This window comes from Sminthopsis crassicaudata, chromosome 5 (assembly GCF_048593235.1).
Source record: "Sminthopsis crassicaudata isolate SCR6 chromosome 5, ASM4859323v1, whole genome shotgun sequence".
Lineage (NCBI taxonomy): Eukaryota > Metazoa > Chordata > Mammalia > Dasyuromorphia > Dasyuridae > Sminthopsis > Sminthopsis crassicaudata.
The window spans coordinates 182,734,879-182,761,242 of NC_133621.1; the positions used below are offsets into that span (position 1 = coordinate 182,734,879).

A 26,364-nucleotide genomic window follows, 5' to 3' on the forward strand; every position below is an offset into this window, starting at 1 on the left:
AAGAGAGCCTGTCATCAAGAGGCTGATGAAAATGGAAATAAATTTCTCTCTCTCTCCTTGGCTCTGAGAGCTTGAGCTCCTGCCTCTAGTGCTCTTGTCTTCTCTAGCTCTATCTCCGAGTCTCTCAGTTCTCCAGGAGGGCCACCAGGAGCCTGACTGCAGTGGAATGAATCTCTCTTCTTGGCTCCAAGAGCTTGAGCTCCTGCCTCCAGTCCTTTGTCTTTTCTCCCTCACTCCTGCTGAGGCTGTTAGTTTATATGCTCTACACTGAGTATAAACCAATCATTATATCACTAGGAAATCATTGTATGTTGTAAGATTAAATCAATCATACTGAACTTAGAGAACTATTAATCACCATGCTAAACTAGATAACCATTGTCTTTATCAATTCCACTGATTTAACACTTGTTAGAATCCTTGTTTTATAGGTGTGGCCCATAACAATAGCTGATGTTTACTAGACCATTCATGGAAGATTTCTTGAAGGAGAAACCTAGGAAAAAATGTATTGTGTATGGTAGGAGCTCAATGATCATTCAAATGAAATACAATAAAAATATTGTGGAGGGGCTTGATCTGGGTCTTAGGAGTAAGTTGTCAATTTGTATAGAAAAGGACAATAAAGGGGGCATTTTTCTGAATTAATGAAAGCAACATAACCAAAGGTAAGGAGATAAAAATGAGCATATTGTGTGAATAAAGCAATCAAAATAAAAAGAATTGTTTGTAAATATTGTTGAAAGGTGAGGAATCAGATTAAAGGTAATACCAGAATTATTTATCAGTAGACAGAAGACTTTTGCTATGCCACTTTTGAAATAGTAGAACAAAGCTTCTCCTATGACAGAGGAGACCATGAATAATTTATGGAAACAGGTAAGGATTCATACTTATTTTCCCTTAATTATGCCACATTTATGGTCTCTTGGACTATGATTACATAGTTATTTAATGGTGGACCTCTGTACAAGCATAGGAGGACAGTGAGTATTCCTAAAATGAATCAGAGGAGAGATGACTAGTAACTCTCTGGATGTAAGCCAACCCATGTTCATCAGCCCACATACACATATTTTCCTATTATTGACCACTACATCGTGGGGAGAGAAGAGATATTGAAAAATAAGACTTTCTAAGTTTAAAACTATATGGTTCTTATTCTATGAAGTACATAGCTGGTTTTTTTCTTTTTCTTGATCCTTGTACATAAAATGTTTTACAAATACTAAAACTATATAAAGATTCCTTTTTGTCTTTGTTTTTAATAATAATAATAATAGTAGTAGTAAAAGTGCTTAATATCTGTATCTTAGTACTTGATACCTATGCCTCAGCAACAGCTTCTGTGATAATCATCAAGTCATTTTGGACAGGAAAGGAATATTTCATTTCTATCTTTGTATCCCTAACATTTAGTATAGTATCTGGTTTATAGTAGGATGAGTAATACATATCCATTGATTGATGTATTGATTAACTTCTCTGTACCATACTTAATACATTTATTAAATGAGAGATCTAGATACCTGGTTCCCTGCTAGTTAAAATCCTATGAATCTATAAGTAACTTTATTCACAGAAAACTATTCACAAAAAAAAAACATAGAAAACAGATAACGAGAATCTTACAAAATAATGCTTGATAAGCTGTTAGAAGGTAGAGAGTAGAAATACAAATGCAAAAATATTTTAAAATACAATAAAATAATGTACAATGCTTTTAATAAAATAGTTTTATATTTGTATTTGTAACATATAAAATAAAAACAATAATAATAAGAAATAATAATAAGACATTGCACAAAGTTTCTTTTTAAAAAAAAAGTTTCTCCACAATATTTCAATTCAATTACTTTAATCACCAATCAAGATCAATATTTTGTCTTTATTACATTGATAGAAGAAAAATCACATTTCATATAAATAGGCTGTTAAGAACAGTAGCAAAAGTGGCATCACTTTGATGCATCAGAAAAATCATTTTTTTTCTTCTAGTCAAACTATAATAAGATGTTCAGGCAAAAAAAAATGCTTATTTCAATATTTTGCCACAAGAATTCTATTCATCTTTCTCTATTTCAGATGAAATGTGTCCTATTTATCCATGGTGATGAACTAGTTATTTATCCATTTATGTTTATAACTATTATACTTTATAATTAAAGTATTTAGAATTAAAAAGAAAATTATTTTGGTGGACCAGTTAAGTGAATAATAAGGTTTTCCCCTTCTATTTCATTAAAGGTTAAAAGTTTATTTAATTCTTTTGTGAAGAAGTTGACATATAGAAGAGCTAGCACTCTGATCATGTTTTTTATTCTTGTCTTGATACGTTAAATATTTTGGAGAATTTTCCCTTATCTGAGACTGACTTTTGGTGTCTGTCTTTCTCTGTATCTATTTGTCTCTTCCTTTCTCTTTCTCCTTTGCTTCGTTCCCAGTGTGAGTATTCAATAACCAACATATTCTAATTGGTATGATTGCTATGATTTCTGTTTGCTCTAAGCTTCAATAAATGAATTTATTTAGTATTCACTATATGTGATGGTCTTTGTGCAACTGACATTTGAGGATGAATTCAATCCTTTGGATATATCTAGGAACATTCCTTGTTAAAGGGACAGTGACCAAAAATAGATCTAGAAACTATTTCCCCTCAGATGGCAATATTTAGAAGGACAGATAGATGCAATAGATACAATAGCTCATTACTTTCTTTGTAAGGAGAGTAGAGAAGACCAATTCCCTGCCTCCCTGGTAGTAATTAATATTTCCCTTAGTGAAGAATAATAGGAGACACTAGAGATTCCTTTTCAAACCTCCTTATGAGCTACATCTAGACAAATCCACATGCATATACACAGCCCTTCATTTTAAGAGTAATAAATGAGCATTTCTAGTCATTTAAGTTTATAATTTTGCACTCTACAAGCTATTCCCCTCACCAAAAGAGTCCTGTGTCCCCTCAAGGAAGCACTTTTTGTAGTATGGAAAATTCTGGTTAAAGTTAGCATTCCTCCTGAGCATGTAAAAATGCCTTCTGAAAACCCTTCCAACTATATAATTCTATGATTTGATTTTTTTTTAAAGTTTGAAGTTTTAGTGATTTCATTTAGTGCATTTGAGAGAATATTTTAGAGAAAGTTTTCCTGTAAGCTGAAAATTTTCCTCAAAACACTCTATACTTACTTAGCTAGACTTGTTTGTAAAGTTCACAAGGAAGGATTTAAAATGTTTTTCAATGGTCACTCATTTCCTTGTGTGCCCTGTATGTTTCTTATTTAATTCTGGTACTCTGGGGCACTTGGAAGTAAAATAATAATAATAACAATGCCAGCTAACACTTACATAGCACTTACTACTTTACCATTTTTATCTCCTTTTATAGAGGAGGAAACTGATACAAACTGACATTAAGTTATTGTATAGAATCATGCAGCTACTAAGTATTTGAGATAAGATTTGATTTCAGGTTTCCCTGACTTTAGGCCCTGCACTCTGCAACTATACCATCTCCAACTCTTTACCAAAGTTTCTGGTTTTAATATTTTTTTTGCTGCTCCACCAAGCATAAACTTAGATATGAAAATGGAACTACTACCAAATCCCTCTCCCCTTCCCCCATTAAAAATGAGATTTACCTCCTTCTAGATGAAGAATTTGCTTAAGTAACATTTCCAATGGGAAAAATACATCCCCTTAAAATTGCATATATTTTAACAAGCCTATAACTATGTTTATTGAGTAAAGAAAATTGTATGTACTGAAGTCTCATACTCTGACTATACACCTAGTAGACTTACTATTTGAAAGCAATCTTTTTGACATTTGCTTAAACTTTCAGATCAAATCAAAAACATTACAATGGCTATTTGTAAACTAAATAGACTCATTAGTATGTTGGATTTTTGTCTCTCTGTTTACTATAGGTGCTGTTGGCTGAAGAATCTAAATGCAGTTATTGCCTTTCTGGGAATATGTTATATTCAGCAATCAATGTCCAGAAATTTTGTTTTTCTCATTCCATGCATGTCTGTGGTTATGACTCTGATTACTATTCACATGGTACACAGTGAACTCATTTATCTACCAGAAAAAGGTAAGCAAATTTACTTTGCAAGTATTGCCATTTTATTTTTGCCATTTCACAGCATTACATTTTTTTTATTTTGAAAGAATTTTAGAGATATTTAGGATATTTAGGGACAAAGAATGTAGGGATAAACATGTTTCAGTATAACCTACATTACTGTAAAAATTTGTACTACAACATACCCCATAAAGGGATATACATTTGTTACTTGAACACCTCTAATAAAAGGGAGAGTCTACCACTTTCCCAGATAGCCTGTTCCACTTCAGGCCTGCTGTAGTGGATAGGAAGTTATTTTCCTGATATCAAACATAAAAATTGCCTCTTCCCAGTACCCACCCATTGATCTTGGTTATATTCTCTGGGGGTAAACAAATCTAATGTTTCTTTCATATTCAGTCCTTCAGAGAAGAGAATTCTGGGAAGATGATAGAGTAGATCAGAAAAGTCCAAGCTCTCTCGATTTCCCCCAGAAACAAGACAAAAAATAGCCTTGAGGTAAACATAGAATGGTAAAAATAAACAAGAGTTGGGACAGAACAGTGGTCTTCGTGGGACAAAGTATCCAAAGAAACATCTAAGGACAGAGATTTGGCTGGTGTGATCTTCAGTTTAGCTTCACAAAAACAGCAAGTAGCAAGCTCTAAGCTTAGTTAGCTAGGTTGGGAAGCAGCCTCATCCCTAAGCACAGGAATTTTTGCCTCAAGAACAGTGTGGGATTAAATGTCTTAGAAGGGGATGATTGAGAGAATCTCTGTTGATAAGGGACTCCTGACCCAGCTATCCTTAAAGAGGGAAATGGCAAGAAAGAATCAGAACAAACTCAGTGAGTACAGAAGCAGTGCTAGTACTCCTGCCTGTGGACACTTAAAGGAGGGCAGAGTTCTTGATTTTGATTCTAGGCCAGAGGGGAGAACTGAAGGGGGATCTAAGGCTAGAGGCACCATTCCCCAAACTCCAGGACTAGAGATGATTACTATAACAATCCTCTTTAAGCAAACAAAGGAAATGGGCAAAGAAGGAACCCAGCCATAGAGCTTCAAAAAAGATTGCCTTCTTTTTTATTTTTTATATTTTGTTTTATTATTTCTTGGAGTCTTATAATTTTGCCATCTTCCCTCAATTTACTCTTCACAGATACTTGAGAAAATATAAAAATAATTCAATGACCTGAAAGCTATAATCAAAAAAGGAACCTTGATACAAAAATACAAGAAATAATTAAAGATAATTGTCCTGAAGTGTTAAAAGAAGAGGGAAGGGGAGCAGCTAGATGGCACAGTGGAGAAAACACTGGCCCTGAAGTCAGGAGGACCTGAGTTCAAATGTGATCTCAAACACTTAATACTTCCTAGCTGTGTGACCCTGGGTAAATTACTTAATCCCAATTGTCTCAGCAAAAAAAAAAAAAAAAAAAAAAAAGGATGAAAAGAGATCATAAAAGGAGTGAAAGGATCCACACTTGCAAAAATGTTTGTAGCAGTTATTTTGTGATGACAAAGAACTGGAAATTGAGTGGTTGCCCATTAATTGAGTAATGGCTGAAAAAATTATGGTGTATGAATGTAATAGAATATTATTGTTCTATAAAAAATAATGAGCAGGTTGATTTCAGAAAAACTTGGAAAGATTTACATGAACGGATGTTGAGTGAAGTGAGCAGAACCAGGAGAACATTGTTTACAATAACAGCAAGATTATGCAATGATCAATTATGATAGAATAACTCTTCTCAACAATGTGGTGATCCAAGACTATTCCTATAGACTTGGAATAGAAAGTGCAATCCACATCTAGAGGAAGAATCATGAAGATTGAATGTATATTAAAGCACACTATTTTCATCTTTTTTGTGTGTTTATTTACTTTTTCTCATAGATTTTTTTCTTTTGATTTCATTTTTTTAACAACATGAAAAATATGGAAATACGTTTAAAATTATTGTACATGTATAACCTACATCAGATTGCTTGATGTTTTGTGAAGGGAAGAGGTGGGGAGATAGGGAGAAAATTTTGGATCTCAAAATCTTACAAAAATGAATGCTGAAAACTATATTTACATGCAATTGGAAAAATAAAATCCAAAACACACAGCTCAAGGAGAAAATATTATAAGCACCAAGAAAAAAACAACAATGAAAATATGGTAGAGCCAAAATTATAATTGAAGAAGGGACCCCAAAACTCTAAAACTCTGGAAAGAGAAATTCTCCTTCAACTCTGCCTCAGTGAGGGACCCCATCAGAGAGAAACAAGACAAACAGTTTCATTCTGTTATCTAGGTGGGCTTGGTTCAGTCCTGAGCAAAAGAATTCCAACCCTATTGAATTAAAGAAACTCATTCAATTCTATTCAAATTCCAGCTCAAGTTGAAACCTGGCTTGTAGAGGAGCCTACTTGGAACTCCACCCACTAGCCCCCTTCACAACTAGTAGGCAAAGCTCTTATTATAAAAGAGACAATCTAAAATCCTCTCTTTGCAGAGATTCTAAACATGCCATGCTATGCCATGCCAAGGAGGCCTCTGCCCACCGGAATAATATTATTTTCCAGTGCTACCCTCTCTTTATCCTCATCCATTTCCCTAAAGACACTTTATGACTCTGTCAGGATTTCTAACCTTACTTCCCAATCCCTATAATAAACCTCTTTTATCAATCTAGGTTTTGGGGTCTGTAAATTCCTTTACAGAGAATCCCTGTGCCACCAGAAGGAGGTTCCCCAAAACTCCCTACCCTTGTGCTGACTCCCAAAGGAGTACAGGGGAGCCAAATCTCTCTATTTGGTTCCCTGAATCCTGAACCTGCCACTAGACCTTAACCATTTAACTCCCTGACCACCAGAAACCCTAACCTCATTTTGGTTCCCTAAACTAGACCTTCTCATTTGGTTCCCTGAAAGGGAACCCCTAAACCTAAACCTCATCATATTTTTGGTTCCCTCACCAGGAACTCCAAAAACTAGACTTTACTTCATCATAATCACATGCAATATTTCAAAGAGCAAAAGAACTGGGAAAAGAAGGGAACCTGATTAAGGGACATGGTAGAGTCTTACAGACAAGTGAAAAATGATGAGGTGTCTGCTCTTAATGAATTTTCCTTTGCTGAGATCACATTCCAGAAAATTCTCTTCAAGAATACTCTAGACAACAAATTCATAATGGTGTAGCCAATCTGTTGACAAATTTCTGCTTATTGGAGGGTTGGAAGGTAGAGCAAAAAACTCTTCCCAAAGTCTACCTTTATATATACAATGATCTACTTGTTTTCAAGTCCAAAGAACATCACGCCTCCTTGGTTTTCAGCTTTTTTAATATAATCATCCCCCATTAGATTGTAAGCTCATTAAAAGCAGGGACTGTCTTTCTTTTTATTTGTGCCTGGCACATAATAAGCATTTAATAAATATTTATTGAATTTAATTGATTGCAAATTTAGTGAGGCTGATTTTAGGCCTGTTCTAGAAATCATTCTAATTTCTTAAGATCTAGCAGAATTCATGTTTCACTGATATTACTTTCAAGAATCCAGGATAGCCTATTAGATATTTAAGATATAACTTAATGCTTTAAATTTCTGTAGTGATTTTTTTTTTTAATTAAAAACCTTCTATGACACATCCAGGCGTTCTCCTTATAATAGAATATCCCTATTAGATTGCTATTGCAGATAACATTTTAAGCAACTTTCCAATGTTACAGAAAAAGTCAGTAGGTCATCTGTGATCATAAGACCCTGAAAATGCTAAATCTTCTCTTATATCCAAAGGTAAGCAAGGTTGGCCTGGTTAGCACTTGAATGGCACTGAGAATACCAGATGCTGTCAGCTTAAAATGAAAAAGAAAATGGCAAACCAATCTAGTATCTTTGCCAAGAAAACTAGAGATAGCATTGACTTGCTTTGGTCCATGGGATCACAAAGAGTCAAACTTGACTCAACAACAATAAATCGGAAAAATTAAATCAGTATCCAGGTCTGATTCCTAATCATATTATATTTTGACATTCTAAAAGATTTCAAATTTATGAAATAGTGATCAAACATGTTGGTTTAAAAATGCCTCACTTGCTGACCAGCCTTTTGGTAATTAACCTTTCCTAAATTTGCCATTGACAATAGAATCACCAACTAATATTGAGTTCATGTACAAACCTTTGATTGCCATTTGATTTGTCATTGGCAAAACCCCTGAGAATTTGCAGTAATTTCCACACTATAAGAAAGGTATCAGAGTAGGATTTTAGTGGGAAGGCAATGATAATCTAAAAAAAAAATCCATAATTACATTTTCAATGATAACAAGATCTCTCAATTAATAACCTATACTAGCAGAACTTGCAAGACAACCTGCACAGCACTATTCTTGAATCCTCAAATGGAATCAGGGAAGGGGGAGGCATTCTGAAGCTTAGAACAATTGATGGAAATATTCAAATCCTTGAAGTGACCTTGAAATTTCCTTTCTGAATAATGCTGAGGTATCTGGTATTGATAATAATAGGGAAAATGAGTCTCAAGGAAAGATATTAACACATTTCAAATTAACAAAGAACAATATAGGCTTTCCAGGTTTTCTGTTTATAGTACCACAGTATTCCATTACATTCATATACCACAACTTCTTCAGCCACTCCTCAATTGATGGGCATCCCCTCAATTTCCAATTTTTTTGTCACCACAAAAAGAACTGCTATAGGATGATTTCAAAAAGGCCTGGAGGGAGTTACATGAACTGATGCCAAGAGAACATTATAAAGAACATTATACACAGCAACAAGATTATATGACGATCGATTCTCATAGACATAATTCTTTTCAATAGTGAGGTGATTCAGGCAATGCCAATGGTCTTGTGATGGAAAGAGCCATCTGTACTCCGTGAGTGGTGGGGACTGAATATGTATCATAGTATTTTCACTTTTTTGCCGTTGCTTGCTTGCATTTTGTTTCCCTTCTCATTTTTTTTTCTTTTTGATCTGATTTTTCTTGTGTAGCATGATAACTGTGTAAATATGTATAAAAGAATTGCACATGCTTAACATATACTGGATAATTTACCATCTAAGAAAGGGGGAGAAAAAAAATTTGAATACAAGGTTTTGCAAGGATGAATGTTGAAAATTATCTGTGCTTGTGTTTTGAAAATAAAAAAGCTTTATTTAAAAAACTGCTATAAATATTTTATACATATGAGTTGTTTTTCCTTTTCATGATTTTTTTGAGAATACATATCTAGTAGTGGTTCTACTGGATCAAAAGGCAAACACTGTTTAAGACATTCAAGAAAAAATATAAGGGGTAAAATCAATGTTAATTATCTACACTGAAAGATCACTTTAGTCCATTTTGCAACATGTACTTTGCCCAAAAAAGGAATGGATTTGATGATCGAAAATTAATTTGAAGGGGAGATGCTGAATTGCCTGGGTAGATTTAAATTTACTGAGTAGCTTTTTAACTTTGTTTCATTTTAGCCTAACATTTGAAAATATGCTAATATTAATAAAGGGATTTGACTTTTTGAAGAGGATAGATGTATTAGTATGGTGGAAGGAACAAAGGTATTCTTTTTACTAGAAATATGGCATGTGACAAAGATCATAGAATCTAAAATCAAAAAACCTGCCCTTAAGTCCTAGCTCTGACATTTACTATGTGATGAAATAGTAGAGAAGCTACTTTCTCTCTCTCTCTCTCTCTCTCTCTCTCTCTCTCTCTCTCTCTCTCTCTCTCTCTCTCTCTCTTTTTCTCTCTCTCTCTTTTTCTCTCTCAACTTCTGTAGGCCTTTTGAAAGCAATAAGATTATAATAAAAATCTAATAGCTAATGTTTAAATAGGAATTCAAGGTTTGCAAATATATATGTATATATGTTATCTTATTTAATTCTCAAAATGACCATTGAAAATGTGATATTACTCCATTTTACAGATGAAGAAAAGATGAAGAAGTTGACATCAATTAAAAGCTTTGTCATGGGTCATAATGCTAGACAATATCTAAGTGTTGAACTCATGTCTTCTTTACTACTAGTCCAGCATTCACTGAGCTATGTATTTCATTATGTTTTACTATACTTTAAATTTTTATGCTAGGTCTTTATTTTTGAAATCTTTCAATTTGATGCAATTTGAAAAATATAAATATTTGGCATAAAAATTGATAAAAAGTTCTTAAATTTTTATAAATTGATGTCCTATGCTCATCACAGTTCCATCTCCAATAATACTCAAGTTCCACTAGAGTTTATTTATTAAAATTTTAAGGCAATTTCAAAGTCTTTACCTTTACTATACGAATTTGCCACATATTGGTTTATTAAAGACATTGAGTTTTTAACATACCTACAAACAAGTAACATTTTGCTCAGGATTCAGTAGGTATGAAATTTTTGCAGCCTGAAATGATGTGTGGCACAGTTAATTCCATTTATTTGTATTGTCTACATGAATCAATAATTCTGGGTTTCTTAAGATGACATTTCTTAATTGCTATCATAATCCCTTTTATTTCTATTACTAAATCCTCAAGATTCAGTCATTTGGATTATGAATATCATTACTTCTTTATATATGATCAGCATCAAAATAAAAGAAACTAAGCTTTCTTAGGCAGATTACACTGTCTCTTCTAGTCTTCACACAGCCCCACATAAGGATTAGTATGAAGAACAATGAAAGACCAAATAACTGCCCTCAATACATATTGCCCAAAATGAGTATTTTCCTTCACAAAATAACCTTCCCAACCTCTACTGTCATCAACCTTCTGAGTTCTGAGTCTTAAGTATTTTTGATGAACTGGTATGTTACCTATCCACTGGCTAGCAAACTTTCATCTTCTGTTCCCCTAATCTCTGAGATCAAATCAACACCACATTTTGTTCTGAATATCTTCTCAAAATCTCATTCCCATCTAACTTATTACCACAATTTCCCAGTCCCTTTCCTTCTTTGCTTCCATCATGTCCTCTAAAATCTCTGCTCTCTAATTAACAAAATTCCCTTATCTTGCGCTATACCCTTGTTTTGAGCTTCATTTCAACTTGTACAAGGCATATGCAATAATCCATTCCCATATCTACAAAAGTGTATTGCTACCCTGATTTCATTCAGGCAGCTAGATGGGTGCATAAATTAGCAAATTTTGTTATTACTAATTTACCCAATGAAAGTTACAGTTAAGGAAGGGAAGCAATATTTATCATAGCATTCATTATAACAAAACATGAGTTGTCCAGACATGAATGCCAATAAATCTGCTCCTTCTCTGAGTATGTGATTTATCTCTCTTGAGATAGCTTTGTGCAATATATCCTCATGATAGAGGCAAGAACAAGAACGTGTGATGTATTGGGATTTTAATTCTAGAAATACTGAAGCATTCAGAAAATCAACTTTAGGGTCTAACCAGGTGGTACACAGAAGCAATTTCCTATTCTGTGGAAAATAAAAACCATTATTAGCATAAGAAAATATTCTGTAGAGTAAGAATCACCCAAAGATGCTACAAACACCCAACTTACTGCAATAACGCAAGAAGTCTCTATTACCACCATAATACAGCAGAGAAGCTCCTATAGTTGAAGCCACACCTTACCAGAGCCCCAAACCCAATCTTCACAGATCAGAATACATTTAAGAATAGACTTTAATATTTGTTTCCAAATGCAGGAAACTTTTCAACTGTGCATTATATTCCCTACAATCTTGGTGTTATTTTTTGATAGTGAATGTAAAATTTAATCAAATTGTTGGAAATCAATTCCAGTGCATTTTAAGACCCAGGGGACTGACCAAATTTCCTTTATTTCTGTATTTGAAAAAGAATATGATAATATAATCTTTGAAGATGGGAGTTCAGGTCAGATGTTCTATTATTTCTATGAATAGCAAAATCCTACTTTCTCTGTGAAAGTCTCCTAAATGAAAGCTTAACTTGTCTACTAATACTTATCCATTTTCTTATCTTCCTCTTTAAGTGTGTCCTTCTGGAAGTCACAGGGTGTTTTGCACTCTCCTTCCGTTGTTTTATGGAATCCTCATTTCAATGTCAACAAACATATTTCAATTAGGCTTCTTCCTATCATGTTCCTTTTCTGTTTATGAACTCAATGAAACCAAGAAGATTTCATAAAAATTGTAGATGCCAGGCATTCTTTCTAGTCCTAGTTGCATCTTCTCTTAGATTTCTTAGCACCTAGAGGAAAGGAGTAATGAAAAATTCTCTTTGCTATTCATTGATACTTCCAGATCCTAGTTCTACGGCTATGACTTAACATTTTGTCTTCCATTGAAATTCATGCCATTTGTTTATATTCCCTAGCTCCCAATCACAATTTTCCATAAACTCTCATGTTACTTACTCTTCTCCATCTCCCAGTCGGGTTAATTTTTTATGCCTTCAAAAAATCCCAACTTTTAGTTAACTATTTTATTTATATTCTATCCTTTATAGTGAATTCTTTGACTCTTTATCCTATTAGCTCTCATATATGGCAAAACTACAACCTGGGTTTATCTGCGTTATTTACTTTCTCTCCTCTTACATGGTCTTCTCTCCTCTAGCTTCCTATATTCTCTCTTCCTGTCTCCCTTTCTCACTTTCCACTTTGTGCAAAAAAAGATAGTCCACCAATCAAGAATATATTTTTCCATAATCTGCACTTTTAAACTTCTCAACATCATCCTCCATTCTCATTTCCCCAATCCTCAAGGGAAAAAGTATGACTTCCCCTTTACAAAGCCAAAACCTCTACCTGTATCCTTATTTTGATCAATAATCTCCTCTGAGTGCTTTTCTCTATCTCCATAATCTTCCATATCTTCCTGCTGTTTATGGTCTTCACCCTTACCCCACCTCGAAAAAAATCTTCACATAGCTTTACCACCATACTATCACATCACATTCAGGATGCACTGGGGCCAGCTCAAATTGGCTAGCAGGAGCTACTCATTAACTTTTCAACGTGAGAATTTATATCTCAGAAATTTACAAAGAAATTAGTACTTGAGTCATTATTTTGTTGATTGTCTAAACTTAAGAAAATGATGGAGAAATGGTAACGATGCTGATAATAATGCTTAAAATATGTTGCATGTACTTTTTTGAGATTAATATTATTTACCACTAAACCTCAAATAACATCTCTTCTTCATCTACCAGTCAAAATACTAGAAAATCTAGTGTAGTCTATACTGCACCATTTATACTAACTGCATCCACTTCTTAGGTTCTGATTCACTTCTCAAACATTTGCAATGTTTTCCAGCCTGCTTCACCACTCAACTTTCTCCAAGATTTTTAGTATGCTTTTTATCATTAGATTTAATTGCCTTAGACTCTCCTTGACATCTCACATTTTTTTACACTGTTATCCACCTCCTCCTTGTGAACAATATGCCTTTTTTGGGTTTTTATGGCATTATTCTCTTCTGTTTCTCTTCTTGTCTCCTCAGGATCATCATCCATGTTATTCGTGATCTAAGTATATGTGTCTTTCAAGGTTCTATTCTGAGCCATCTTCTCCCTTTAATCAACTTAATCATTTATAAGTTTTCATAGATTTAATTATCATTTCTATGTAGATTATATTTAAATCCATATATCCAGTCAAATGTCTCTCAAGAGCTTCAATCCTACATCATCAGTTATCTGTTGGGAATCTAAAACTGGATGTTCAATAAATATTTTAAATTTAATATGCCACCCTAGCTCAACCTCTTCTTGAAATTTCCCTACTTGCTTTAAGGTACCATCATTTTTCTAGTCAATCAAGTTTCCAGTTTTAGCAGCTCCACTTCTCCACTTGCTCTACTTCTTCCCTTTTGTTTATATCAAATCAGCTGTTAAGGTTAATTGATTATACCTCAAAAAAAATCTCTTCTTGTAGTCACATGGACATTATTTTAGACCATCATCACTTTTTGCCTGGAATGTTGCAACAACTTCCTAATTTTGTTTTCTTTTTTTCGTTGTCTCTAACCATCCTCCTCATGGGCACTAAAAATAATCTTCCTAAAGGTTGTACATAATAATATCACTCCCTCACTCAAAAACCTTTTATTCCTTCCTACTGGCTTTACAAAAAATAGTTTTTTTCAGTTTGACATTTAAAGCTCTTGATAATGTTTCTCAAATCTACTTTTGCAAGTTTATTGTACTTTTCTCCTTTTATGTATATTCTGCTCTAACCTAGATCATTTATTTGTTCATCTCCAAACTCCATTCTATCTCTTTCCATGCCTTTGCATAAGCTTTCCATAAGCTTTCCATCCCTTCCTCACCCCACTATCCATCCCTATGCCAAGAAATTTCTCTATTCTTACTTCTGTCTCTTAGAATCCCTAGCTTTCTTTGAGGTTAGGCTGAAATACTATCTCCTACAGGAAGCTTTTCCTGATTTCTTAATTGTTATTTATTATATACTTCTTCAAACAAGTATGTGTGTATTCTATATATTTGTTTACACATGCATACATACAGTCACATATATGTGTAAATACATACACATATTCATATAATCTATCAAATAAAATGGAAGCATCCTGAGGACAAAAATGATTTTTATTTTGTCTCTCTATCCTTAAGCACCTTGCTTAGTGTCTTGAATACAGTAAATAGATAGAATTTTAATTGAGAGCAAGAGAATAAAAAATTAAGAACTGAGATAAACTTATTCCTGAAAAAAAAAGGGATTTAAGCAAGTCAAATCAATCAATAAGCATTTATTAAGCACTTACTATATGTTATTAACTAGAAATATAAATATAGGCAGGAAAAAAGATAGGTTCTGCTCTCAAAAAACTTAGATTTTAATGAGTGAGAATACAAATAAAAGAAAGCAACAAAGCCAAAATGGGGGGATAAACTAGCAATTTTGACATGAGAGCACAAGATGGAAAGAGAAAAGAGCATGATATAGTAGTGATTGGGGATTTCAGTTATTCAGACATATTCAAAGAAGCTCTGTCTCCATTTCTTTTTGTCTATTTATCTATATATCTATGTCAAAGACATAGATATGGCAAATATCCTCTTGATTTGCTTTAATAATAATTTCATTATTCAATTTGTGAAAGAATCAACAAAGCAGAATTGTAATCTGTTTTTCTCCAAGAGAGGAACTGATTGCTAGATGGTAGAAAGAGGAAACTTGAAAGAATGTAAACACTCTATTAGAGCATAGACTTAAGATTTCACATGATTTTAAGAGCAGATTTCACATGATTCCAGTAGAATTGCATGGATTTGACATGCTATAATGGAACTCATCTATGAAGATATAAGAAACTCTCAAGAACAAAATCCTAAAAAAAAAAAAAAAAAAAACCCACAAAGAAAGGAGGACAAATGGAAGTTGGCATGTATGGAGAGAGAACTCTATATAGACATAGATGTAAATGAAAGTATCAGAAGATGTATTCAAAAGTGTGATGACATCAGAAGTGCTAAGCTCAGACTAAGCTAAGACTGATAAAAAAAAAAGATGCAAAGTTATGCTTTTGTTATATTGAGGGAAAGAATAGAATTAAAAAAGAGCTAGGACTATTTCTCAGGATAGATGGCGTAGAGAGCTAGAACTGAGCAGATGCAAGGTAACCTAGCACACGAGGCTAATCACCAATTGGACAATTCTCTATTGCCACATGTTTGAAGGATGACCCTCCCCAACTATTCTGTGCTTCCTGGATCTGTGGGTGTGGACAAAGAAGGGGAAGTGAAATCAGTGGGTGGAGTAGGAGGAGGAGATCTATTCATACTCCTGGTGGTGGAGAGAGATAGGAGGTGTGGAGATTGCTAGATCTAATCCCCTGACCACCACAGCAAAAGACCAAGAATAAAGACTTTTGCTTATCCTGACTCAGGCTGATTCTAAGATATCCAGGGTCACAACAAGATAGGACAATTACTGACATATTAAATGTGGAGTTGTTTATTTATTTATTTTACTAATTTTTTGCCTCTTAAGGAGATGAAAAGTGAAAAGAACAAAACACAAATAGCTAGTAGAGGTTAATACTCAAAATAAGTAAGGAGGTGGAAAGCTTAGCTGTCCTTAATGTATATATTTCACCTAGAATAAATGAATTGTATTTTTAGGAACTGAAAGAATTGAACCCTTAATAGTGATATTTGTAAGACTGAGATTGTGAGGGGAAAGTACTGAATAACTAGATAAGGTCAAATATTGTGTTATTTTTCATGTAGCATCCTTTCAAGTCCCCATCCATCCTCAGATCATATTCCCACTTTGAGACTAGTATTTCACATGTGTAATGGATACTACCTTATATTTTAGGAATAATCCTTGTAAGTAACTGTAGTAGATGGAGGTACTGAATAAATTAACCAATTAATAAACAGGTATTTATTGTATCTATAATGTGTCAGGTACATGAGGAAGGAGAAAAAGCACAGAAATAATTTGATACCTCTTTATGTACTTGAGGAACTATTGCATAGAATAAACATTAGACATGATCTATTTGGCTCCAGGGAATGAAACTTGGAATAGTAGGTAGAATTTGAAAAGAGGAAAATTTTAGGCTTGATGTCAAGAAAAATTTCCTAAACATTAAAGCTTTTCAAAAGTTAAATGGATAGTCTTCAAAAGTAGTAAATTCCTTTTCACAGGAACATATCAGGCAAAGGCTTAATCACTTCTTGTCTGTTTCTGGTGTGGGTTGGACTAGGTGATTGTGGTGGAATTCTTTTCCAACTCTAGGATTCTAATTATTCTGTGGCTCTAGGATGCCCACATCAATAGACAAAAGCTGTCTCTTGTGATGTCTTCTCATTTCTGCCTCTCAAAATCTTATCAAGATTCAACTTACTTGAAAATATTTTTTTAAGATGCCACTGATCTCTTCACCTACTAGTTCTCTCTTAGACCTTCAGTCTCATTTTTCTATGGCTTCCTTATTTACAAAATCCAGGGGATCTATTAAAGTTTAAACCTACAATGAATCTTTTGGAATGTCCTGAATAGAAACACATATCCACAATAAACACAAATCTATATAAATATCTAGAGATGTTATACACATGTGTGTATGTATAGATATATATTTGTATATTTAAATGTATATTTAAATAAATGTACATATGCATAATGTGTATATATATACATATATATATATATATATATATATATATATAATATTCATAGTATAACCTCAAATAAGTTGAAAGATCCTTTGGTATGAGAGCTGTTTGATTTCATCTTGCTATTTCTGGGTCCTAAAATATTCTTTTCAATAACAAGCTATTAATAAAATTATATTGAATTGAATTAAACAAGCATAAATATGTTTAAAATATGTTAGCAACATAAAATTGAGGTGAGAGCATTCACCTGTGTTTATGATGCTTTATCTAATGAGTATGATTGTTGTGAATTTCTTACTTCTAATTTATAAGATCCTACATCTATGATGAAGTAAATTCTGTCTTCTTTCCAGCAAAGTATGTAATCCTTATTTTGCCCTCTTTCTCTATAATGACTAAATTGGAAATTCTTCAAAGCTGTAATTCAAAGCCATAGGTGACCTTAAAGAAGTGATTTTATATATGGTACCTTTTATTTTAAGGTAACTTTTCAAATGTAGACCATGCATTCCATTATATTTAGCTGTCAAATGCTACCTTCATTTGCATTTCTTCCCACTACTATAATTTTGAGAACTGGCAGGTGACCAAAGAGGAAAAAATGTGCATCTACCATCAAGAGTACAATGTAGGCTTTTTAAAAAATTATAATTAAATAGCCTAGATAGTCATGATTAGATCAATGTCAAAGAATCAGAGCTAAGGATTTAAAAGTACAGAGAATAGGGAAAAATTATTTCTTAAAATGTGTGTGTGTGTGTGTGTGTGTGTGTGTGTGTTAATTTCCAGGTAAAGCATTACTTCTTGAAAAAGGCATTCAAAATAGCTCATCTGCTTCATTTATTTTAAAAGATTTATAGTTAGTCTGCCCATTAGAAATGTCATTGTGCATTACCCCAGTTGATGAGGACTCTGTTATAGCATTCATTTTTTAAAATGTCTTATTTCTACAAAGTTCAAGAATCCTCCAACGAGGAAATCTTTATTCTGAGATTGATAATATTTCTCATGGAAGATACAAATTATTCCATTTATCAATTTTTTACTCAGCCATTAACAATGAACTCTCAATAAGGTACAAAATTTCCTTGACAAAAATCTGTTGTTCAGTCATTTTTCAGTCATATTAGACTCTTCATGATCCCATTTGAAGTTTTCTTGGCAAATATACTGAAATGATTTGCTATTTCTCTCTCCAATTTATTTTACAGATAAAGAAATGAGGCAAACTGGGGTAAGTGACTTGCCCAGGGTCACATAGATAATAAGTGTTTGGGGCCAGGTTTGAATAGAGGAAAAGATGAGACTTCCTGATTCTAGCTCCACAATGCTATCTAGCTTCCCCTTGACAAAAAATAATTTTTAATAAAGCATGAATTCCTTTCCTTCTCCTTAATTCTCCATTGCCCTTTTTGACAATGGATTATAGATGACTGATGGGTTCATTACCAGATCATGCGCCTGGTCTATACCCTAAGATTTGGCTTTAAAATTGAGAGCAAAAGCAAAGGACACAGACACAATAAAATATGTTCCTAAAATCTCAGAGACTTGATGGAGAGGAGATGATCATGTATGTATTGTCCTGATTCCCAGAAAGGAAATCTGATCATCCACACACATACATCCTACCCCAAAAAGTACCATATGCATGAGAGAACTATGTATATTAAAGAATCACATGGCATTTTCTATCAGGAAGGAAAGAATCACATTGAGCTGAAGATGGCAGAAAATTGTTATTCATCTTTCATTCTCAAAGAGTACCAGTAACATTAGGAGAGTAATGCCTTAACTTACAAATGAATTGGATTTAACTGAGGCAGGACTGTGCAAGGTCATCAGTCTCATTCTCTCCTCCAGAGTTATCAGAATCCAATGGCAAGACATTGGTCAAGACTACTGCTGATGGCTTCAGATGCAGTGGAAATCCTTGTTTTTTTTTAACCTAACATCTTTATCTGGTCTCAGTTTGTATGAAAAAACAGATATTCAAAAAATAAAGTCTAGACAACAACTGAGGCAACACATAGCCTAGTTTGCCTTCCTAAAAGTTTGCCTTCAATCTGAAAGGGGAATACTCTCAGAGTTTCTAGTCAGAACAGAAACAATGGTTTCTTATATTCACTCTAAGTCATCAAAATTGAGACAACAAGATGACAGAAAATAAGCAATGAGGAAGAATGCCTTGTATCCTAGGAATTCATACAGGTGACAAATGACATATTGACAGAGGTGTTTCTAGGCCAACAAGGATGGCAAGAAATGGACATAAGCTCAAAAAAAAAAAAAAAAAAAAAAAGACTATTAAGTAGAGAAGTAAACCTGGATTTTTCCCTTCATTGGTTTTGTGAGTTTTTAAGACTGTGGAGCTATCTGGAAGTTAGTTAACTTTCTAATAAGGTTGATCTTTCCCCTTTTGGTAGTGATAATTCAGTGTAGTATTTTAAGTCAAGAGCACTATACAGATGACTGGAGAAGTAGGGCATACCATAGTAGGAATGATTTGCTTGACTTTTTAATAACTCCAAGTCTTTTCCCCTCATGGAGAGAAGTCTATTCAGAAGCATACTGTAAGTTTGTACATACAGGTCTCTGAAAGAGTGAGCTTCAATAAAGAGGAAAAATGAATTTGTCTTTATCATTTATAGTCTTAGATATGGATCTCTTTTGGATTTTTGTCAGGTTAAATAAACTTTGCCCTTTATTTAATATTTTGTTTGCTTGAGTGCTGAAAAGAAAGCTGACAGTCCTTTTCCTTCGTTGCAGAGACTTAGACTTGAGACAAATTTGACATTAGTCAAGAGGAACACTAGGTGAGAAGACAAAAATATAGTTTAATGTTTATACAAGAAATTCCTAAAGTTTGAAATAGCCTGTGTGAACTCAAAGTCTTATTTGTGGACCATAAGTTTTGGGCATTTCAACAGAATTGTCCTCATTTTGATTTAATGCTTCATTCTAGGTTTGTTCATGTTCCCATTTCTTTTCCTAGTACATAAAAACAATTTTCAAATTCTAATGATAAAGTAATTTTTGGTTATTTTGCTTGTGTCTCTTAGAATCTAGTAGTCATGTTTAATCAGATATTCTGATGTTTCTTTGTAGATGAAGGATAAGCCAATTCTTACATTATAAGAGTTATTTTAGGTGATAAGCAAGTAATTTATTTCATGAGGTATAATGGAACAGCAGTTTTCTGAAGCATTTTTCCTAACAGTGATACAACTTTGTCCCTACACAACTTCCTTCTGTTCTCTAAAAACTTCCCTAATGAAACTTCCTTCCCTCACAAAATGTGAATGTGAAAGCCGACAGTCAAAAGAGAAAGGGAAAAAAAAAAAAAGAAAGAAAGAAATGCTGTGGGAAAGTTAGATAAATTGCTAGCACAGTCACTCATTTATTCATTCAGTTAACAATTTTTTGAGCACCAACAGTATGCATAGTACACAAAAAATATATATAAAAAAATAAAATTATCCCTTTAACTCTATACTTTTCAGATCCAACCTTTTTTTTAATTCCTCATCAATTTGTCCCATATTCTTTTCTAGCTAAAACATAACTAATTGAAAAATCTATAAGTTTCATTATAGAGCAAGTCATTTTCAGTAATAAGAACAGCTATATCCATATTCCCTGCTTCAGAGGATTGGTTTACCTATTTAGAGGTGGTTCTAACTCATTGGTTCAATTAGTTCCTGAGACTGTCCTTTGAGACTGTTAACCTTAGGCAAATGCAGAATAGGTCTTTCATTAACAAATCCTTCTCCTCTTAGGCTCTCTTCTGACACACCTCCTATCCCCTAGACACACTTCACAGAGGCCACCAAAGAGGAATCACTATAATCATTCTTGGTCACTACCAATTTGGACCAGATTTGATTCAATGACTTGGAGGTGAAAGGCTCCATATCCAATTACCAGGCCTCCATGCTTCCCCAATTAATCAAAGGTTGACATAATAGATCCATTAGAATGCTTACGGAAAAGACCTGATCAAATCAAACTACTTTACAGCTGCAAAGAGAAATATTAATAAATATTCTTCATTCAAACTTCATGACTAAATAGTCCATGACACTTTAAAAATGAGCTGTGCAGCTAAATGTTGGTCTATTCCATATTACAGAAAAATTGAATTTAATAATAATGATGATGACAGTCATGATTATACTTTGGATTTGTATAGCACCTTTCTAAATAACTCAAAGCATTTTCTAAGCTCTGACTTATCCTGGAAATATCCATGCTAGGGACTTGTATAATTTATAGAATGAATAACTATGATCAAAATTTTTTAGGCAAGGAGAGTTCCCCCCAAAACCATAGCAATCAAGATTATGCAGGCAAAATAATTATTGATCAAGGGTTTCGATTTGTTTGGTTTTGTTTTGTTTTTTTTTTTTTCTTTCTATTAGGAAATCTAAAATATATTGGCATATTCATGGCAATGTATTTAGGCATAAGTATAATACACCAAACATTGGTATTCATGATTATAGAACTATCAGAAGCAGCTAGAGAAAACCAAATTAAATTAAGCTCATCATTTTTGGGGGGGGGGGCTTTACATGTAAATAATTCAAAGTTTACAATTATTTCCAAAATTCAAAGAAAATTTTTTCTGCTTATTTCAATTTGTACCAATACAGAAGAAATATAATTTATCTTACAATGACACCAATGCCTATGATTAGTATCCATGACCCTTTCTTGTAAAAAAAAAAAAAAAAAAATTGTGGAATCTTTGTCAAAAGACCTGAGTTCAAATTTTACATTTTTTTTTCTACTTTTTAATGATGGTCAATTCATTTAATTCCTAATTATTCTTCTTTAGAATGAGACTATAAGTCCTCTAAGATTTTTTTCAGTTCTAAATCCATGATTAAAGGTGAAGCTCAATCTTATTAACATGATTATTAGAGGAAAGACTTTCTTAAGCAAATTTAATACATTAGACAAGTGCTTGAGAGTCTGAGCTCTTTAAATTAATATTTCAATGTCTCTTCTTTGCCATATTTCTTTTCTTTTTAAACTAAGATATTATATTTTTCTGTATTATAATGGCTTTAAAAAAAACACTCTTTTTTGGACTATGCAGAGATCAACACAGGTTTTAATTAGCCTTATAAAGGCCCTAGCACCCCAAATATCATATTGTCCTTACTAATTAATGGTTAGTTTCTTGACTGACTAATATTGATAAGTGACAACATGTTCAAGGAAGACAGATGCTATGAAAAGAACACTAAATTGGAAGTGAAGGGATTTCTGTCCAAACCCAAGACACTTTACCTTTCTGGACATAATTTCTTCATCTATAATATGAGATTATTGGATTTATTAGTGTCTTAAGATTTCTTCTAGTTTTAAATTGGTAGTCTTATGTCTTTTAACAATACATGATGTCTCTTATTATTTGCAGGTAGCTCCTTACGGACAATTTGGGGAGTGTTTTTTAATGCACTGAAAATGGGCTGTCTGAAATATAATCATCTAGGCCCCAATGTGACTAACTGGTTAGATCGAGCCAAGGAAAACAATGGTGGCTGGTACAGTGAACTTCAAGTGGAAAACACAAAATCATTCTTCAGGCTTTTTCCTCTCTTCTTCTTTCAGCTTTTATATCGCGTGTGCATTATGCAGGTGAGAATTCCATAAAGGTGATCACATTTTTAAAACTGATCTCACAGCTTACATTTGGTGTCAGTATAACCCTACATATACAATATAATAGATATAGAATCAGAATGGAACTTAGAGTCATCTAAACCAAAATTCTCATTTTTCAGATGAGGAAACTTAAGCCAAGAAAGGTTAAGTGATATTACCAAAGTCATATAGAGAATTAAACAGCAGAACTTGGATTTGAACTGAAGTACTTCAACTCCAAATCTACTTTCTTTCCACTGAATCACTGTCTTCTTTGGATTTCTTATTTAAGTTCTGAGGTTAAAGTGGCAGAGCTGAGATAGGAACCCAAGTCCCTTGATTTCAAACCCAGGAACCTTTATATTGAATTGCCTTCCTTAATTGGTTTAAATTTGTCACCTCTTATAAAGGTGACTTTGCCTTAAATGGCTTTGCCTTTTGGGGATGAAAGTTTCCTCATTTGTTAAATGAGGAGATCAGACTGGATGGTTTCCAAGGTCTCCTCCAGCTGTAAATCCTATGATCCATGTATTCCTCCTAACAATGCTAGGTTCTGATTTCATAAGTAGAATCAGAATAATTGATATAATAACCCATAATAGGTTAAAGCACAATCATAACTGGATAGAATTTTTGCTAGGAGAATCTCAGCATGAAGTTATTTGCTCACTTATACCTGAGAGTAATTCTCAATGGGTGTTCAATATAAGCAGTCCTCTAATGAAGCATGTGTAATTACACATGGAAAATTTAAACCTATAGGCAATTGCAAAACCTACCTTTAATCCAAAGTTTCTTCTTCTTCCTCCAATAAACCTTTAGAGATGCTAACAAGGAGCAGTGTGTTTTTTTTTAAATAATAAATTATATCATTAAATTTGTTTTTACATTTACAATTTTCAATGTATTTCTTCTTCCAAAGAGATATTCCTTTTATTACAAAATTAGAAGGAATTAGGAAGAAGCACAAGATTCAGCAAAACTAACATGTTAAAAAAGTAAGCTGATCTATTCAGGCTTCTATCACCTTAGTCCCCCACTTTTGCAATGAAGTAGTAGAAAGAATCTTCTCATATCTCTTCTTTGAAACTAAATATGGTCAATATAATTTAATAAGATTCATTTTCAATTGTTTTATAGTTCTTTCCATTTACATTGTTGTAGGATATGTGTGTGTGTGTTTGTATTCTTTTCCTGGTTCTGCTTATTTCAATTTGTACCAATATAGAAAAGTATTTCCATGATTTTCTGTATTCACCATAATCATTCTTACAACCCAATAAAATTCAGTGACATACATGTACTATTGATGTGTGCAGCCATTTCTCTGATTGATGGGCATCAGTTTTTTTTCCAAGTTTTTGCTACTACAAAAAGGTTGCTAAAAACATTTTGACATGTATGGATGCTTTCTTTTTGACTTTGACTTCTGGGTATATGTCTAACAGTTTAATCTTAGGGTCAAAAGGTTTAGATATTTTGTCATTCATTTCCCATAATTACAAAACGTTTGAACTAATTTCTTTGTGGTCGTTGTTTCAGTTATATCTTTTCAGTTATGTACAACTCTTCATGATCTCATTTAGGGTTTCCTTTGCAAAGATGTTGGAGTAGTTTACAATTTTCTTTTTTCAGAAGGAAATTGATCCAATTTACAACTCCCAGTTAATGAATTGGTGTGTCCATCTTTCTACAACTCCTCCAACATGAAGTATTCCTATCTTTTGCTGTAATTTCCCCCACTTTCCTTGGTGTGAAATAAAACCTCAGAATTATTTTGATTTGTATTTCTTTCATTATTAGTAGCTTGGTTGTTAATAGGGTGAATTATTCTTGTCATTTGACTATTTCTTGAAAAATAGTAAAAGTACCAAATTTGCCATAGATTTAGTACCTGGCCTATTTCCACTAAGTCTCCCTTATCTAATCTTTAAGACTCTTAGAAAATCAGAATATGAAGAAATGAAGTACAGAAATAATAAAATTACATGATAAATAGGTAAATAGATAAGAGATGATTAAAATTGTATTATCTTTTCAGTGATAATTTTAATGTATCCATTGTCAAAGGATTATAAATATCTAAAGGAATGTGAATCTTCGAGGCAATTTTTAGGTTTATGAATTTCAGTTTAGAATATAGTGGTAAACAGATGAGCTGTGTTCTTGGACATTAGTTTCCTTCAGCTATAATCCTTATAGTCCAAATCCGCCTCCACCCCTTTAACTCTATTGAACTGTATTGTCATCAAGTCAGTATCAGTTCACTTTTGTTCACAAGAATAATGTGAACTATGTTTTCAAATTGTTTGCTAAAATGTAGGTAAAATATATCTACAGCATTTCTCTGATATGCCATTTTACTAACTCTTTCATCAAAGGAAATAAGATATTATTTATCCAGGATCATACCACTACTAAATGACAAAGTTTATATTACAATTTAAGTTTTTTGACTCCCAGTTCAATATTCTTTAGTTGTTCTAGTTAGTAGTCAAAACCAAAGTGTCAAAGCTGTATCAACAATGGTAACTGATCTTTAGGAAATTAAAATTACTGGATTTTTTTTCTGTTTAATTTAGTTCAGGGGCAGCTAGGTGGCGCAGTGGATAGAGCACCAGCTTTGAATTCAGGAGGACCCCAGTTCAAATCTGGTCTCAGACACTTAACACTTCCTAGCTGTGTGACCCTGGGTAAGTCACTTAACCCCAGCCTCAGAAAAAGGGGAAAATAAAAAATAAAAAAATAATTTAGTTCAAATTCAATTCTGTCATCCAAATTCTTTATACAAAATGTATGATTTATACATCAAAATAAAATATTGTAAGAATTTTAAAAATATGTTTCCCATAATCATCCACATAACAGAAGTGCAAAGATGTTGAAAAGTCAAGACAGGAAATCACTGGTTAATAATAGTATTTCTCTATAATTCCCCAATCTGTTCTAAAGCAAAAGTAATTCTGGGTTCTCAAAGTCTCCAGTTGGCTAGGGCTGGAGAAAGGACAAGTTTCTGCAAGTTCTATCCTGTTGGAATGGTTCCAACAAAGGAATCTCTCTTCTTTCTGAAGACTAGCCTAGGTAAGAATGAGAAGACTATTGATTAATAGATCAATCACCTGGTAATTTATTCTTTGACCTTGGCAGTGAAGGTGAATAAAAAAATTAAGTTGACTTCAATTCTTTCCAAATTTACAGTAGCAGAGTTTTAAAAGGGGACAGGATCCAAAGTTATTGAGAATCATGTGATTTTGTTTCATTTACAAACATTTATTTAGTCATTAGAATTATAAATATCAGATTCTTGTTTAGTGACCAATTAAAGAGAATCCTTCTGGTGGAACTGAATTGTATCAATACTGGGGAGAGTGGAGAGGCTTTTGTAAACACTAAATAACATAATTTTTAAAAATAAGTTTATTATAGTTTAACAAACAGAAAATGAGTATTTTTAGACATTGGAGTTATTCCTGTATCAGCTGTTTTATATAATCTGGCCA

At 33.1% G+C, this 26,364-nt stretch overlaps 1 protein-coding gene across 1 annotated transcript in view; it reads left to right on the forward strand.

Moving 5' to 3' along the window:
* Window positions 1-26,364, forward strand: part of SLC15A5 (solute carrier family 15 member 5) — a 162,592-nt gene that overhangs the window by 46,522 nt on the left and 89,706 nt on the right. Inside the window, exons 3-4 of the mRNA XM_074269592.1 lie at window positions 3,933-4,102; window positions 22,638-22,858. Of these exons, the coding sequence (XP_074125693.1) occupies window positions 3,933-4,102; window positions 22,638-22,858 (391 nt within the window). The remainder of the gene's footprint in view (window positions 1-3,932; window positions 4,103-22,637; window positions 22,859-26,364) is intronic.